This window comes from Nesoenas mayeri (genome assembly GCF_963082525.1).
Source record: "Nesoenas mayeri genome assembly, chromosome: 1".
Lineage (NCBI taxonomy): Eukaryota > Metazoa > Chordata > Aves > Columbiformes > Columbidae > Nesoenas > Nesoenas mayeri.
In genome coordinates, this window is record NC_137541.1 from 204836671 (window position 1) to 204849508 (window position 12838).

The 12838-nt window shown below is 38.1% G+C and overlaps 1 protein-coding gene across 1 annotated transcript in view; it reads right to left on the reverse strand.

The window, feature by feature from the left end:
• TMEM135 (transmembrane protein 135) overlaps nt 1-12838 on the reverse strand; it is a gene marked incomplete at both ends in the record, with an annotated part of 183066 nt that overhangs the window by 49448 nt on the left and 120780 nt on the right. Inside the window, one exon of the mRNA XM_080354938.1 lies at nt 11224-11270. Coding sequence (XP_080211064.1) covers nt 11224-11270 — 47 coding nt within the window. The remainder of the gene's footprint in view (nt 1-11223; nt 11271-12838) is intronic.

Below are 12838 nucleotides of genomic sequence, written 5' to 3' on the forward strand. Positions count from 1 at the left end.
GATCTATGATATCCTCTATTACTTCTGAATCAATGAAGCCTCTGATCTTCACAGAAGGAAGCCAGATTAGCTCAACACAATTCATTCTTGACCAATAACTACATGGGCTGTTATTCAACTCCGTGTTTCTTCTAAGTGTCTTCAAACAGTGTATTTGAGGCATCATGCCAGAGTTTTCAGCATTTCCATGATCCTGGGCTAAACACTACTTCAACGTTTCATTGAAAAAATTCAAATATGCTTTAATTCAAATTTATATAGAAAAAAAAAATCTGAGTATCCTGACATAGCAGAAAATTGCTATTTAAAATACCTATTTTTCCTAGTTTAAAATACGTACATTTCAACCTAAAATGCCTTAAAATTCTTACTCTTCAGAGCAAAACCTCAACTATGGATATGACTGGTTTAACTTAATATTGCTTGAGATTTTTCCTCATTATTTATTACTACAACTGTCTTATTCACACCATAAGTGAAATTAAAGTTTATTTAGAATCCATTGAAATTTTGCCATTGAATTTCTGAACCATAATTTCACCTGATGATTAGACCTGTGCTTTGATATTAATTTTAGCAGGAGAAGGGTCAGATTCTGAATTACGGTTTGCTATTGCATTCATCAGTTCTGGTTGGTTTGGAGCAAGGATTATTTAAGCTAAAAATACAAGACTAGAAAGCTTTCCTCAGTATGGTTTCTAGTCAATATATGAAACAGAGGAAAGAGAATAAAGAATGTCTCATTCTTCAGAATATTTGAAATGGCCCATAAAGTCTCAGTTTCACACAAGAAGCTGTTTTTTCACAGCAGTTTCTTTTTCTGTGAAATTGAGACTTTATGAACTGAAGTATGTCTGTGAAAATCATCTACGACATAATTTACGCTCTTCTGACTAAAAAACATATAAGGAGAAGGTAGAATGAAGAAGAATGATCTAACTCAATGTTTATAAAGTAGCAGACATTTGACAGGCTTCAAATTATGCCCAGGATACACTGATTGATACCATTATCCGTTAGTGTGTTTTCCCTGACATTTTATCTTGGGGCCAAAAGCCAAAAGAAAGACCACAAGCATCCAACCACAAAGTAGCTCTTATTTTCCTATTCTAGTCAGCAATTAGCTCACAAGAACAGAATTCCAAGTATTTCCAATGTCTGTAGTTAAAAATGTGCCTGTTTCTAAAATGAAATATAAATGTCATATGTTAAAAGCAATATTTGAGACTGTAGTCTTTAGATTACAAATATATATTCAACTTGTGCAGTAGTTACAAGTAAAATATTTAATTGTGTGCGACCCTTACATAAACAGAAAGACTTTATTTTATAAATACACACCAAACCATGTAGATCCTAATGTAATGTAATTGCCTTCTGCTTTTCATGAAATGAAGATTTTCTGCCCTGACTGCTATCAAATCAGAAACATGTGATGAGTGTGAATTACCAGCCTGGGATTTGTATTTCATGACTGTGATGGTGTCTCCAACAACTACAGCTCAGTTTCTCCACAAAGGATTGTAGCAATCAAAACAACACAGGTAACATTCAAATGACAGGTGGGGAAATCTCATCCGTCCTCTAAGAATTAGGATTTATTTCTTGGTGTGACTCTCCTTTCCTAGATGTATTTTGTAAATAAATGTATTGTTCTTAAAAGTTTCGTAACTGCTCCTCGATGGGATCTCTTCTTTTTTTCTTTAATGTCAGGAGGATTTTGTTTTTCTAAATTAAATAAGCAACTGTGCAGACATATCCCTCAGCTCAGCAAAACTAGGAAACTATTTTTAATAGAGCAGTAGCAAAAACAGGAAGAACTGACAGGAAACAGTTGGGAAAAAGAAATTAAGCCAAGGAGCTGCGAGAGTAAAGAAAACAAGAGAAATAAGAGCACAAAAGCATTAAATCAACTTTCACCGTATTACGAAAGTACATCTCTCAAACCCTAAGTGACATTTAAAGTTCCCCAGGAAAATGTTGCATAAGGTAATGACAGAAAGTAAGAAAGAAACTTTTACAGTTGCCCAGTCTGCGTGTTGTTCAGCTCCTTCTCTTTCAAAATCAGTTTAAAAGAGAATACTAGGAAACTGAAATCCATGTTCCCACTTTCTCAGAAAGCCAATATAAAAATATCAGGTTCTGCCAAAAAAGGAAATGAAGAATACATCTACTGAGTTAGTATTTATTTGGCTTAGAACCCTATCTTATTATACAGCTACTTATATACTGCTTCCTACCTAATTCTCTGATGGCAATTCTGCACCGAGCCCCACTTTTTAAAGTTAAATTATGTCCTGCAGCAGGAATGCAGCAGAGATAGCCTTGTGATTTAAGAACTAGGGCTCAAAGGCATCATTACCACAAATATTGTATCTGACCTTCTGCATGCTACTTAAATCTTCTCCCTCACTACTCCATCTGCAAAATGTAGAGTGCCTCACATGCATATGAAAGGGTAAGACAATCAGCTGCCAAGTCTTTAGTATATGGTGTACACACCAGAAAAATCTTACAGAAATATGATTTTAAATAAGGAAGGAAAAAACTATTATAACTTTCTATAACGTTTGGCGATAAACATGGGAAAAATATATTTAACAGTTTTGAAATCCTGCAAAAATAAACTGCAATCCCTACACTCTGTGAGTGGATCTTTTTTGCACCAGGACTAAAGCAGCCAGAAATCTCGCCTGCAGATGCTGCCACTGGCAGACCTGGACATCTTAATGCCAGGATCAAAGGGAGACATTGAATCTGTGAAGCTCAATTGCTTTTGCATCATCTGACTTGCATTCCTTTTGCATTTCAGGATACCAGGAAGATGATCAACAGCCAAAGCCCAGACACATCAATATGCTCGCAAGACAAAAGCCCTTTGTGATCGATAGACAAAACCTAACGAAGGGGAGGAGATTCTCTTTTTCTTCCTTTGGGGATGGCTCTGGACAGAGACGCCTGAAATTGTAGCCCACAAAAGCTTCTCCCGTTACCACCAGATCACCTTGCAGGTAAACACCTTCCTGGTTCACCGAGTCACTGTTACGCAGCTGAAAAAGAATCTCCGCTGAAAAGTGATAATGGTGGAAAAGTACTCCCTATTGTACGGCCGTAACTCTTGTACCGCTTGTCCGTAGGCAACGCGTTTCCTCTCCTGAGGAGGCCGCGCAACTGGATCCAACTACACGTAAAGCAATCTGTTAAAACGAGGACAAGATTTACTGGTGGAAAGAACAGGTTTAAATAAATTCCAGGAGCATATGTGCCAGATGTCTAAAAGCGGCCAAACATGGAAAATTAATCTCTTTGTGTTATACTCAAAAGTTAATATTTTCTATGAAAAGAGTAAACTTATTGATTTAGCAAATGCAATGAACTATGTGCAATAACTGGTGTTTCATTTTAACTCCTAAAGAAACTAATTGTTTCTATAAACAAAATTTAGTTACATTTTTAATAGTGTGTACACAGCACTAAAATCACTATTTCAGATGGTTTATATCATGCAAACTAGCAACTGTACCATGCAAAGTGGCAATGGAAAACACATGATACTTTTATTGAAATGTATTCCTTCCTTCCCTTAATGTTGTAAAACCACTTGTGTTGCTTAATCCATGGGAAAAAACGAATCAAGACATCTGAGTTTAGTGTAAAAGTGGTTTTGTTGCTGCTTAAAAGCACTAATGCTCAACAATAGAGAAGTCGCCCACTTTAAATGTGTCTTTTTGACTTTTGCCATATGTATTACTAGAGAACAGATGTATCAGCATGTCTCAATATGAAAAACTGCAACCACAAAAAAAAGCAAGTAGACATGGGAATTAGATAGAACAGCATTTTGTTCACTCCCTGACAGCTGAGAAAGTCTCTTCTGCTGCCTTTGTGTATCCTGCAGATCAGCAGCAGTGTGGTTTAACCAGGAGAAAATCAACTGACCAGCCTGACTTCAGCCCACCCAGTTAATACACCTCATTTGGACCTCATCTAACAACAGCTTATATCTTCAAAAACAGAGCTAGTTTGAAGACAAGAGTATAACACAGCAATAAAACACCTGTCTACTCATTTCAATGCACTATCACCTTTACAACTTGAAAGACAAAGTGAAAAATAGCATGAACTGGGACTGTAAAACCTCCTTAAAAACCAGACCGTTCAAGGGATTTGTGGTGGTATCCATCTTAAAAAAAAAAGATAGGGATCACTTTTATTTTGGGCTATTATCTAAGCATAATAAAGGTTTAGGCAATACTCAGGTATATAAAACCAGAGTCAAAGATACAGAACACTGCAAGAGCATATAATGTTTCTCTATTAGATCGGGGTGGGGAAGAGAAAAATCACCTGGTGACTTGTAAATTAGATACCTGGATGATCCAATACACTTTTAAACATGTACTATCTCTAAAGAGCTTTAGTAAAATTGAAGATGGATGTTGAAAACCTATTTACAAGAGGCACTGCAGGTAGGCTGATTTGTTTTAAGGTTCTGTTTAATGCCAGACAGGAAAGCAGAATTGATTTGTTTTAATTTTACAAATACCATTGGCCCATTCCTCCCTCGCTACCCCAATGAACAGGTGAGAAATAGTGATTTGTACTTGCAAGACAAGAGCACAGAAATAGAAAAAGTGAGATTTGCTCATAGATTTACAGCACCCACCACTGATGATTAAAAGAAGGTGCAAGAAAGAGGTTCCCAAACCTACTAAAGACACCCACCATAATCCTGCTGGGCACCTTTAATTCTAGGTATATATATATGTGAAAAACTATGAGAATAAAAAACCAAAAATGCTTTCCCACCTTTTATTCTATTGGTCTCTAAACAGAAGACAGATGATCTCAACTTTCTGCCTGGGTTTGCATCTAAGTCTATGCATTTCTAAACACAGCGCTCAAGTGTCAGAGTTAACCTGTGAGGTTATCTGCTGCCCCACAGCCCCCTCCTGCCCTGCCATGTTTTACTTTTGCTCACACTAAATAAAACAAACTGATATTTATAGGGTTTCTTAGGAGACTGCATGTTTTCAGCTGCTCACCGGGTCATCCGAAATACCTAAGAAATCAACTTGCGTGGCAGTTACCAAAACAGTGCTCCGAACCGCTAACTTCGAGATGTTTATATAAGGACAGTAAAAAACATATAAACACACCAAAAATTCTCTCCTGCTTTTTTCTTCTGATTTATTACCTAATAATTCAATAGCAGAGCACTTTCAATGCACTCTTGTAATTCTACAGCAAAAGCTTCAAAATAATCTTTGTAAGAAAGGGCAAGAATATTGACATTAAATCCCTATAATAGCAACTCTGACTATTAAGTTTGCTCATTCTACAGTAAATAAAGAGAGTAAAATTAAAAGGCAAAAGTATCTTTCAAGTACTTGCTTCTGTACAAAAGGGAGCTTAGGCGATTAAATGGGAGACTGATATGGCACTGGTACCACACATTTTTAAAAGAAAATAAAGGCACTTTGAAATATCATATCGAAAATACTGAATAAATTATAGGATATGTGTTTCATGGGGAAAGAAGAGTAAATAGCTGTAATTTGGGAGGCTAGAATTTCATTAATTAGGTAGAATAAAGGGCTCTTCAAACAAAAGGACCTTTCTTAAAGGTTTTCAGTGACTTTACACAAGTTTCAATATTCCATCCTAATGGCAGTATATGACAGTGCATATCCATTTCTTAGATGTTCTTTTCATTACATTTTTCATTATCCATCTTCAATCAACAGACAATATACAAACAGCATTAAGAGCCCAGGAGCTTCCTGTTGCGAGCTATGGAAACCTCGCATTACGACAAAAACCGTGTTCTGCTGCGTGAAATCACAGCAATAACTTCTGATTGTCCAAAATCATTGTTTCTGAAAATAACTTTTTGTCATTTATTTCTATAGATTGCAGAATTCATCCTCAACTTACGATCAATCAATCATCAGAAACGTCCAGTTTCCCATAATAGCTGGTTTCAGCTCGTACGTGGGACTTTACTTTCTAGGGTTCAGAGCAGATGAATTAACATATGTCTATTATAAACTGGTAGTATATAGTCTAAAGATTAACTACTATAGCAACCAGTGCTGCAGCCTGCCATGACATATTCACCCAGATTGCTAGATTTTCTAAGTTTATGCAGGTAGGATTTATAAGTAGGTGTTCATTTATTGTGCAGAGCTGGTGAGTTTTGTAGTATGTGGATTTCACAGAATCACAGAATGTCAGGGATTGGAAGGGACCTCAAAAGCTCATCCAGTCCAATCCCCCGGCTGGAGCAGGAACAGCGAGATGAGGTTACACAGGAAGGTGTCCAGGAAGGTTTAAATGTCTCCAGAGAAGGAGACTCCACAACCTCCCTGGACAGCCTGTTCCAGGCTGTTACCCTCACTGAGGTTTCTTCTCATATTTAAGTGGAACCTCTTGTGTTCCAGTTTGAATCCATTGCCCCTTGTCTTACCATTGGTTGTCACCGAGAAGAGCCTGGCTCCATCCTCCTGACACTCACCCTTTATATATATGCAAACATTAATGAGGTCACCCCTCAGTCTCCTCCAAACTAAAGAGACTCAGCTCCCTCAGCCTTTCCTCATAAGGGAGATGCTCCACTCCCTTCAGCATCTTTGCTGTCCTGTGCTGGACCCTCTCCAGCAGTTCCCTGTCCTGCTGGAACTGAGGCGCCCAGAACTGGACACAATATTCCAGATGTGGTCCCACCAGGGCAGAGTAGAGGGGCAGGAGAACCTCTCTCGACTTACTAACCACCTCTCTTCTAATACACCCCAGGATGCCATTGGCCTTCCTGGCCACAAGGGCCCAGTGCTGGCTCATGGTCATCCTGCTGTGCACCAGGACCCTCAGGTCCCTTTCCCCTACGCTGCCCTCTAATAGGTTTCTTCAAATACGGACAAAAGCACAGTCATTGCATCAAGCTTCCAAAATGTGTAACATTCAAAATAAAACTGTTACTAAAATAACATTAATTCAAGTGTATTTTACAAATATTTATAGGATTCCTCCTGCTTCTTCATTTCTCTCTATTCAGTTATTCTAGAATGATATTCTGGACAGCTAGTTCCATAAATTTATCAAACTGAAATAAGATGACATAAAAACATTATATAATCAAAACCTTTCCACCCATAACCTTAATTCCATGTCAACTGTAGATTTTTTTTTAAAAAATAGGAGTATTAAAGAGAAGTGTGCATTTTAAAACAAATCATAGATGACATCATATGGCATCACAAATGACTTTGGTTTTTTTTTGACTCAGTGATATTAAGTCCTGATGGAGTTCAATGTCACCTGAAAATTAATTCCTAAAGATAAGGACATGTTCCTCTCCCCAGACACACTTCTGTGTGTAAGTTTTTTAGGAAAAAATGCATGGAAAGGGAAAGAATCCCATTTTGGCTGTGCTTATCTATATGTGTGCATTAAATACATGTATGACAGACTGTTCTATACAAGTCATTGTATTACTCCAACTATCCACAAATGAGTGATGTCCAATGTCATCACTTCCAGTGAAGCTGAGCACAAGCATTTTGAGAAAAAGCGGAGGTTTAAGTTAGGAGAAAAGTACGAGTAAAGGAGGATGGAAAAGAAGAAATAAAAACTCCACTAAAATACGCTTCCTGTGTCTGTAAATATAACTTTGTTGCTTGTAAACCTATCATCTGCATTTCAGCTGCTTTTTTTCCTAGTATATTCTTCTATTTTTTGTCCTGTCTGCTGACACGACCTTATTTTTTCACTCTTCAGTCTCTCCTTCCGTCTTCCTTTCTACATTGCTCTTCTGAATTTACCTTTCATGCTCATTCCCTTCTCACTTAACTCTTGAGACTTAGCAACTCACTTTTCATGTTGTCCTGTAGTAGATACAATAACATTTCAACAGTCCAGTCGATCTGTTTTAGGGAATAAATATCAAGGCTGTTTGGTGAAGTTTTCAACCAGTGTGAAACATCTGCCCTGGGCTGGGAGGATCAGGGGTAGCAAGTGAAGACGATGTGAGGACAGAGCCTTCCAACAGAGAGACAAGCGCAGTCATTTTACAACTGGGGAAGCCTTTTCTATGCCAAATGATAGGAAGATTATTTGAATACCTACATTTTTGTAAACAATAAACTCCCCAGATCCATCACACAGGTTTTCTGCTGCTTTGGATGCAGAAATCAGATGGGTAAGGGCTGACAGTCAGAGAGAAGCATCACCAAATTATAACCGTCCTTGCTAAAGGACCATTACAGAATTTGTTTTGCAAATAGTTCAAGACAGACATTATAATAAGATACTAAGAAAATTCATTTACACTAGAAAACAGACATTATGTTGAGATACTGAGAAAATTCATTATACTAGAAAAGAAATATTCAAACAAATCAACAAGAACTTGCTTATTCTTCCACAGACCAAGGACTCACACACCTGTTACAGCAGCATTTCCTACTGGTGTGGGTAAGAAAATACCCACATCAAGGGAGAGGTATGACCATGGTACAGTTATGTGCCATATTGATTTTGTTCTCTTTTAGTGGGTAACTATGAACCACAGCTCTTACCTTCTGGAAATAACACTAACTAAGCTCAACTTAGCAGGCTGTTATTGATATGGCAACCTGAAAGATACCCTGAAAGTTGTGTGATGTATAGAATGCAGTGTAATTCCTCCAATAAAGATGACAGTTTTGAACTTTCCAACTTAACTTTTCATGTTATAGGTTCAGTAAAAATCACCCTATACACTAATGTAAAATGACAAAAGTCCATGTTTATGCTGAAGAGCATCTCCGCTTTCCATGTCCGAATCACATCCAACCACCGACTCGTAGCATTGACACCAGCTACCGTGCGTTGTGGTGTGAGCTGTGCCAGGAAAACTATCCAGCCCAAAACCACACAGAGCTAAAATAGCGGCTAAATTCAGTTAACCCTGGAGCCACGGGGAATGCCTGTGCCAACCAGAGCCACCGACTGGGGACAGGCATCACTTTCACGTTCAGAGAATCTGATGACCACAGATATGGCAATTTATATGCACTCCAAAAATAAAGGCTACTTTCCTTTTATTCCCTGTGTTATTTGACTCCCAACCATCAATCGTATTGTGGTAGCAATGAGGTGTGCTGACATTAAGTCTCCCTTTAGAAAGGCTTTAAGCTTCAGGTTACACCATTTAGGTATTGGGATTTAATGATGAACGGGATTATACATGATCTTGGTGACAGAGACTGCTGCTGCTGCTCTGAGCACCTTTTGGGACATTTTAGTGGGGTGGGGTGGACAAAAAGCCACCTTGGGAAGAGAGGGGTTTTTTGAAGAAAGCAAAAGTGAGTTTTGTGTTTTTTGGGTCAATAAATGCTTGTTAACAGTAAACAGTGTTTTATAGTCAGTGGGAAGATAACTCCACAAGCCAAGCAAATCTGACTTTGAATAAGGTGGTTTTTCTGAAAGTACTAACATGGTTTTGTCAGTTTGATCTGCTTATGATTAGGAAAAGCCTGAAGTAATTTTGAGTCACTAAACATAGGAAATACAGTTTAACGACTCTCCCAATTATTTTCTATTTTAGATGACAATGAAGACTGGAAGATTGCCTCCCCGGGGCTCTGGATAGATCCACAGAGCATTCCCCTGAGGGCTGTACAAAACCTTACCGAAGGGACTCAATGATGAATTCACATAGGAGGTGAGACAACGACCAACTCACAATTCCAGTCCAGACAAACTGGCCAAAAACTCTGAGGACTGATCGGGTGACACCTCTGTCATCTGTCTTCTCCCTGAGTATGTGTTCCTCTCCCATTATATTTCTACAACTGGAAATCGTGGAAGAATGGTTTGATTTGATGTGGTAGAAGAATCACAGAATGTGTCAGGGGTTGGAAGGGACCTCGAAAGCTCATCCAGTCCAATCCCCCTGCCGGAGCAGGAACACCCAGATGAGGTTACACAGTCACATTTCTCCCTCTACTTATTTTCAGAGATGTCCCTGCCCACCTGGACCTCTGACATGTTCCCTCTCTCTGGCTGCCCTCCCATTCCCAATTCACACGTTCTCCAAGACACGGTGATTTCTACAGCACAGAGCTGTAATTAGCAATTTTTTTCCAGGTTTACCTTTCACGTTGCGTTCAGCAAAGCATAGGAAGGTTATCATCTCCCAAAGACTTCACTGGCCACTGTCTTTGACATCTTATTACAGTAAATATTTCACAATATGGCAGCCACTGATGTGCATCAACAAGTGGAAGAGACTCAGGATATCAAATATTCTTTCCCTACATGTTAATACCTATAATATCCAAAATCTGTTAGGATGGATCTGTAAGGGCATCTTTTCACTGCATCCTTCTTAAGATTTCCTTCCTATCTAACCAGGTGAATTCAACCCAGCTGCAATTTATTTTTGTAAGAAGCGTCTCGCTCTATTATCTCTTATACTTTCTATCACAGCCATTGAGAACAGACTATTTATTCTTGGCCAATATCCATAAGTAATTTGTAAATACTAGAATTACAAAAAAAAAAAAGCTGCAGCTTCCAGAGTTTCACAATTACCAGGGGATCATATGGCTTGAAGAACCATAGATGGCTACATGCCACCAAAAATTCTAAGTCAAAGGGCTGTAGTCAAAGGTTACTTAACAAGCAACTTTCCAACAAGGGGTATAATACAGAAAATTTGGGAGGTCTGGTATTTAAAGCTGAAACACAAGGTAAATAATTTATTACATATATACAAACTGAGAGGGAAAAAAGTTACTAAAATGAGTGTCTCATCCACCCCACTACAGTATGTTACAAAAAAGGAATACAACTGGTAACTTGTGAAAATGCACATAGTTTGCTCTGAAATTTATGCATGTCAAATAATTTATATTAGTTAAGATTGTAAAACCTCACTTTTCTATTCTTTACTTTCACCACGAGAAAAAATGTTATCTTCCCCGTATAAGCTACTTAAGAATCACAGAATGGTTTGGGTTGGAAGGGACATCCAAGATCATCTAGTTCCAATCCTCCTGCCATAGGCAGGGCCACCTTCCACTAGACCAGGCTGCTCAAAGCCCAGTCCAATCCGCCCTTGAACACTCCCAGGGATGGGACATACACATTTTCAGACGAAAACCAAAAAATCAAATAAGTTCTTCGAAATGCTGTTTAAAATATTCTTTAAAAACATAAACAGATATACTAGCAACGTACCTGAAAAAGAACATGAACAGAGCAGCTGTGATGCAGAACAAAAGGACCTACAAGAAGGAGAAAGAACATTATTACATAAAACATCGCACTACTACTGCATGTTCTGGGTTGTGAAGAGTTTACAATTGTTACTACAAAAGTTAACACTTTATTCATATGTCAGAATGAAAGCTGGTCTGAATGCACCAAAAAGGATTCTCTTGTTTCTAGTGGACTTGGAGCCGTTCCTGTAGTAGTTAAAATAAAAAATACAAAATCCAAACCAGGGTAGTAGGACAACAGACACAGCAAATGATGCCACTTCAAACAGTCTGGAATAAAATAATAACAAAATAATAGAATGAAACCAGTAAAGCAACAGAATGGAAATTTAAACATTATATTTTGTCTTTGCTTTTGTGATTTATTCAAATATCACATTGTAGTTTCAGTTTAAATGCAGGACACTTGTACCAACAGCTGCTTCTGCTTAACTGCTCTTCAGCAAGCTTGCGAGGAGATAATTCTGTTCCTAAACCAGAGTATCCTTTCATATAGTTTACCTTAAAGCCACTTGGAATAATCCCTAATTGCTCTAGATTATCAGTGTGACCACATAAGAGTCAATGAGCAAACTCTGCAGGTCATATGCTTGTACATACACCTGCTTCAGGAACAGCTAAACCACGCTTTATATTCATACCCTGCCTTAAGCCATGACGTGTTCACCAGATAAAGCTCGAGAGTGAGAAAACACTGTTTTGTTCCAGATCTACAGGCCCATATTCATACCTGCATTCAGGAGGCAAAAACCTTACAGACAAATTGCAAGTGTTCTAGAAAACACTTGAACTTATTTTCAAGGGTTGAAGAAGTCCTGATCGTGATAGGATATGGGCAGCTAAAGTGAAAAGAAATGGAAATGCTGGCTGCAGGGCGTATTTGAAGGTTATAAACACATGGAATAGCAGGCTGCTGCATGCTGATACAGATCAGAAAGTGTGATAAAAATTTTAATAGGAAATGGTTACAATAGATTTCAGAAAAAAAAAATAACAAACCTTACAATGAGACTATTTCCCTTTTCTAAGACCTCTGGAATGTGACTTCAAATTAGGTCAGAGGAGACATTACAATGTTGGCTGTGTAAATTACCCATTTTATTTTTCCTTCACCAGTACCAGTGTATTTTACTATTCTGCATCACAAGTGTGAACATCTGAAATAATTTTATATGAAATCACTAGGGTAAGGTGAGGACAATGATTTATTTCAATTCAAATGCACAGCAAAAGCAGACATATTGAAACTCAAGCTCTACTTCAAAAGACCTGCCCATACCCTCCAAAGTTCAAACCATATTTAGTCACTCCAACGACAATCATCAATTCTTTGGATGCCATTTCTGGCAGGCAGAAGGGACAAGATGCCTTGACAACCTAAGCAATAATACTGAAAATTAAGTAAGAAATGGAAAAAAGAGAGATATATGGGGAAAAAAAAGAGCAGGTGCAATTTATCTGAACTTTAATGAACCTTAGTGGCAATTGCATATGTTATCTAAGTGGGCACAGAGCTGCTCAAGAACACTACAGGAGAAAACTGCAATAGTTAGCAGTTCATTATCAAACTAAAA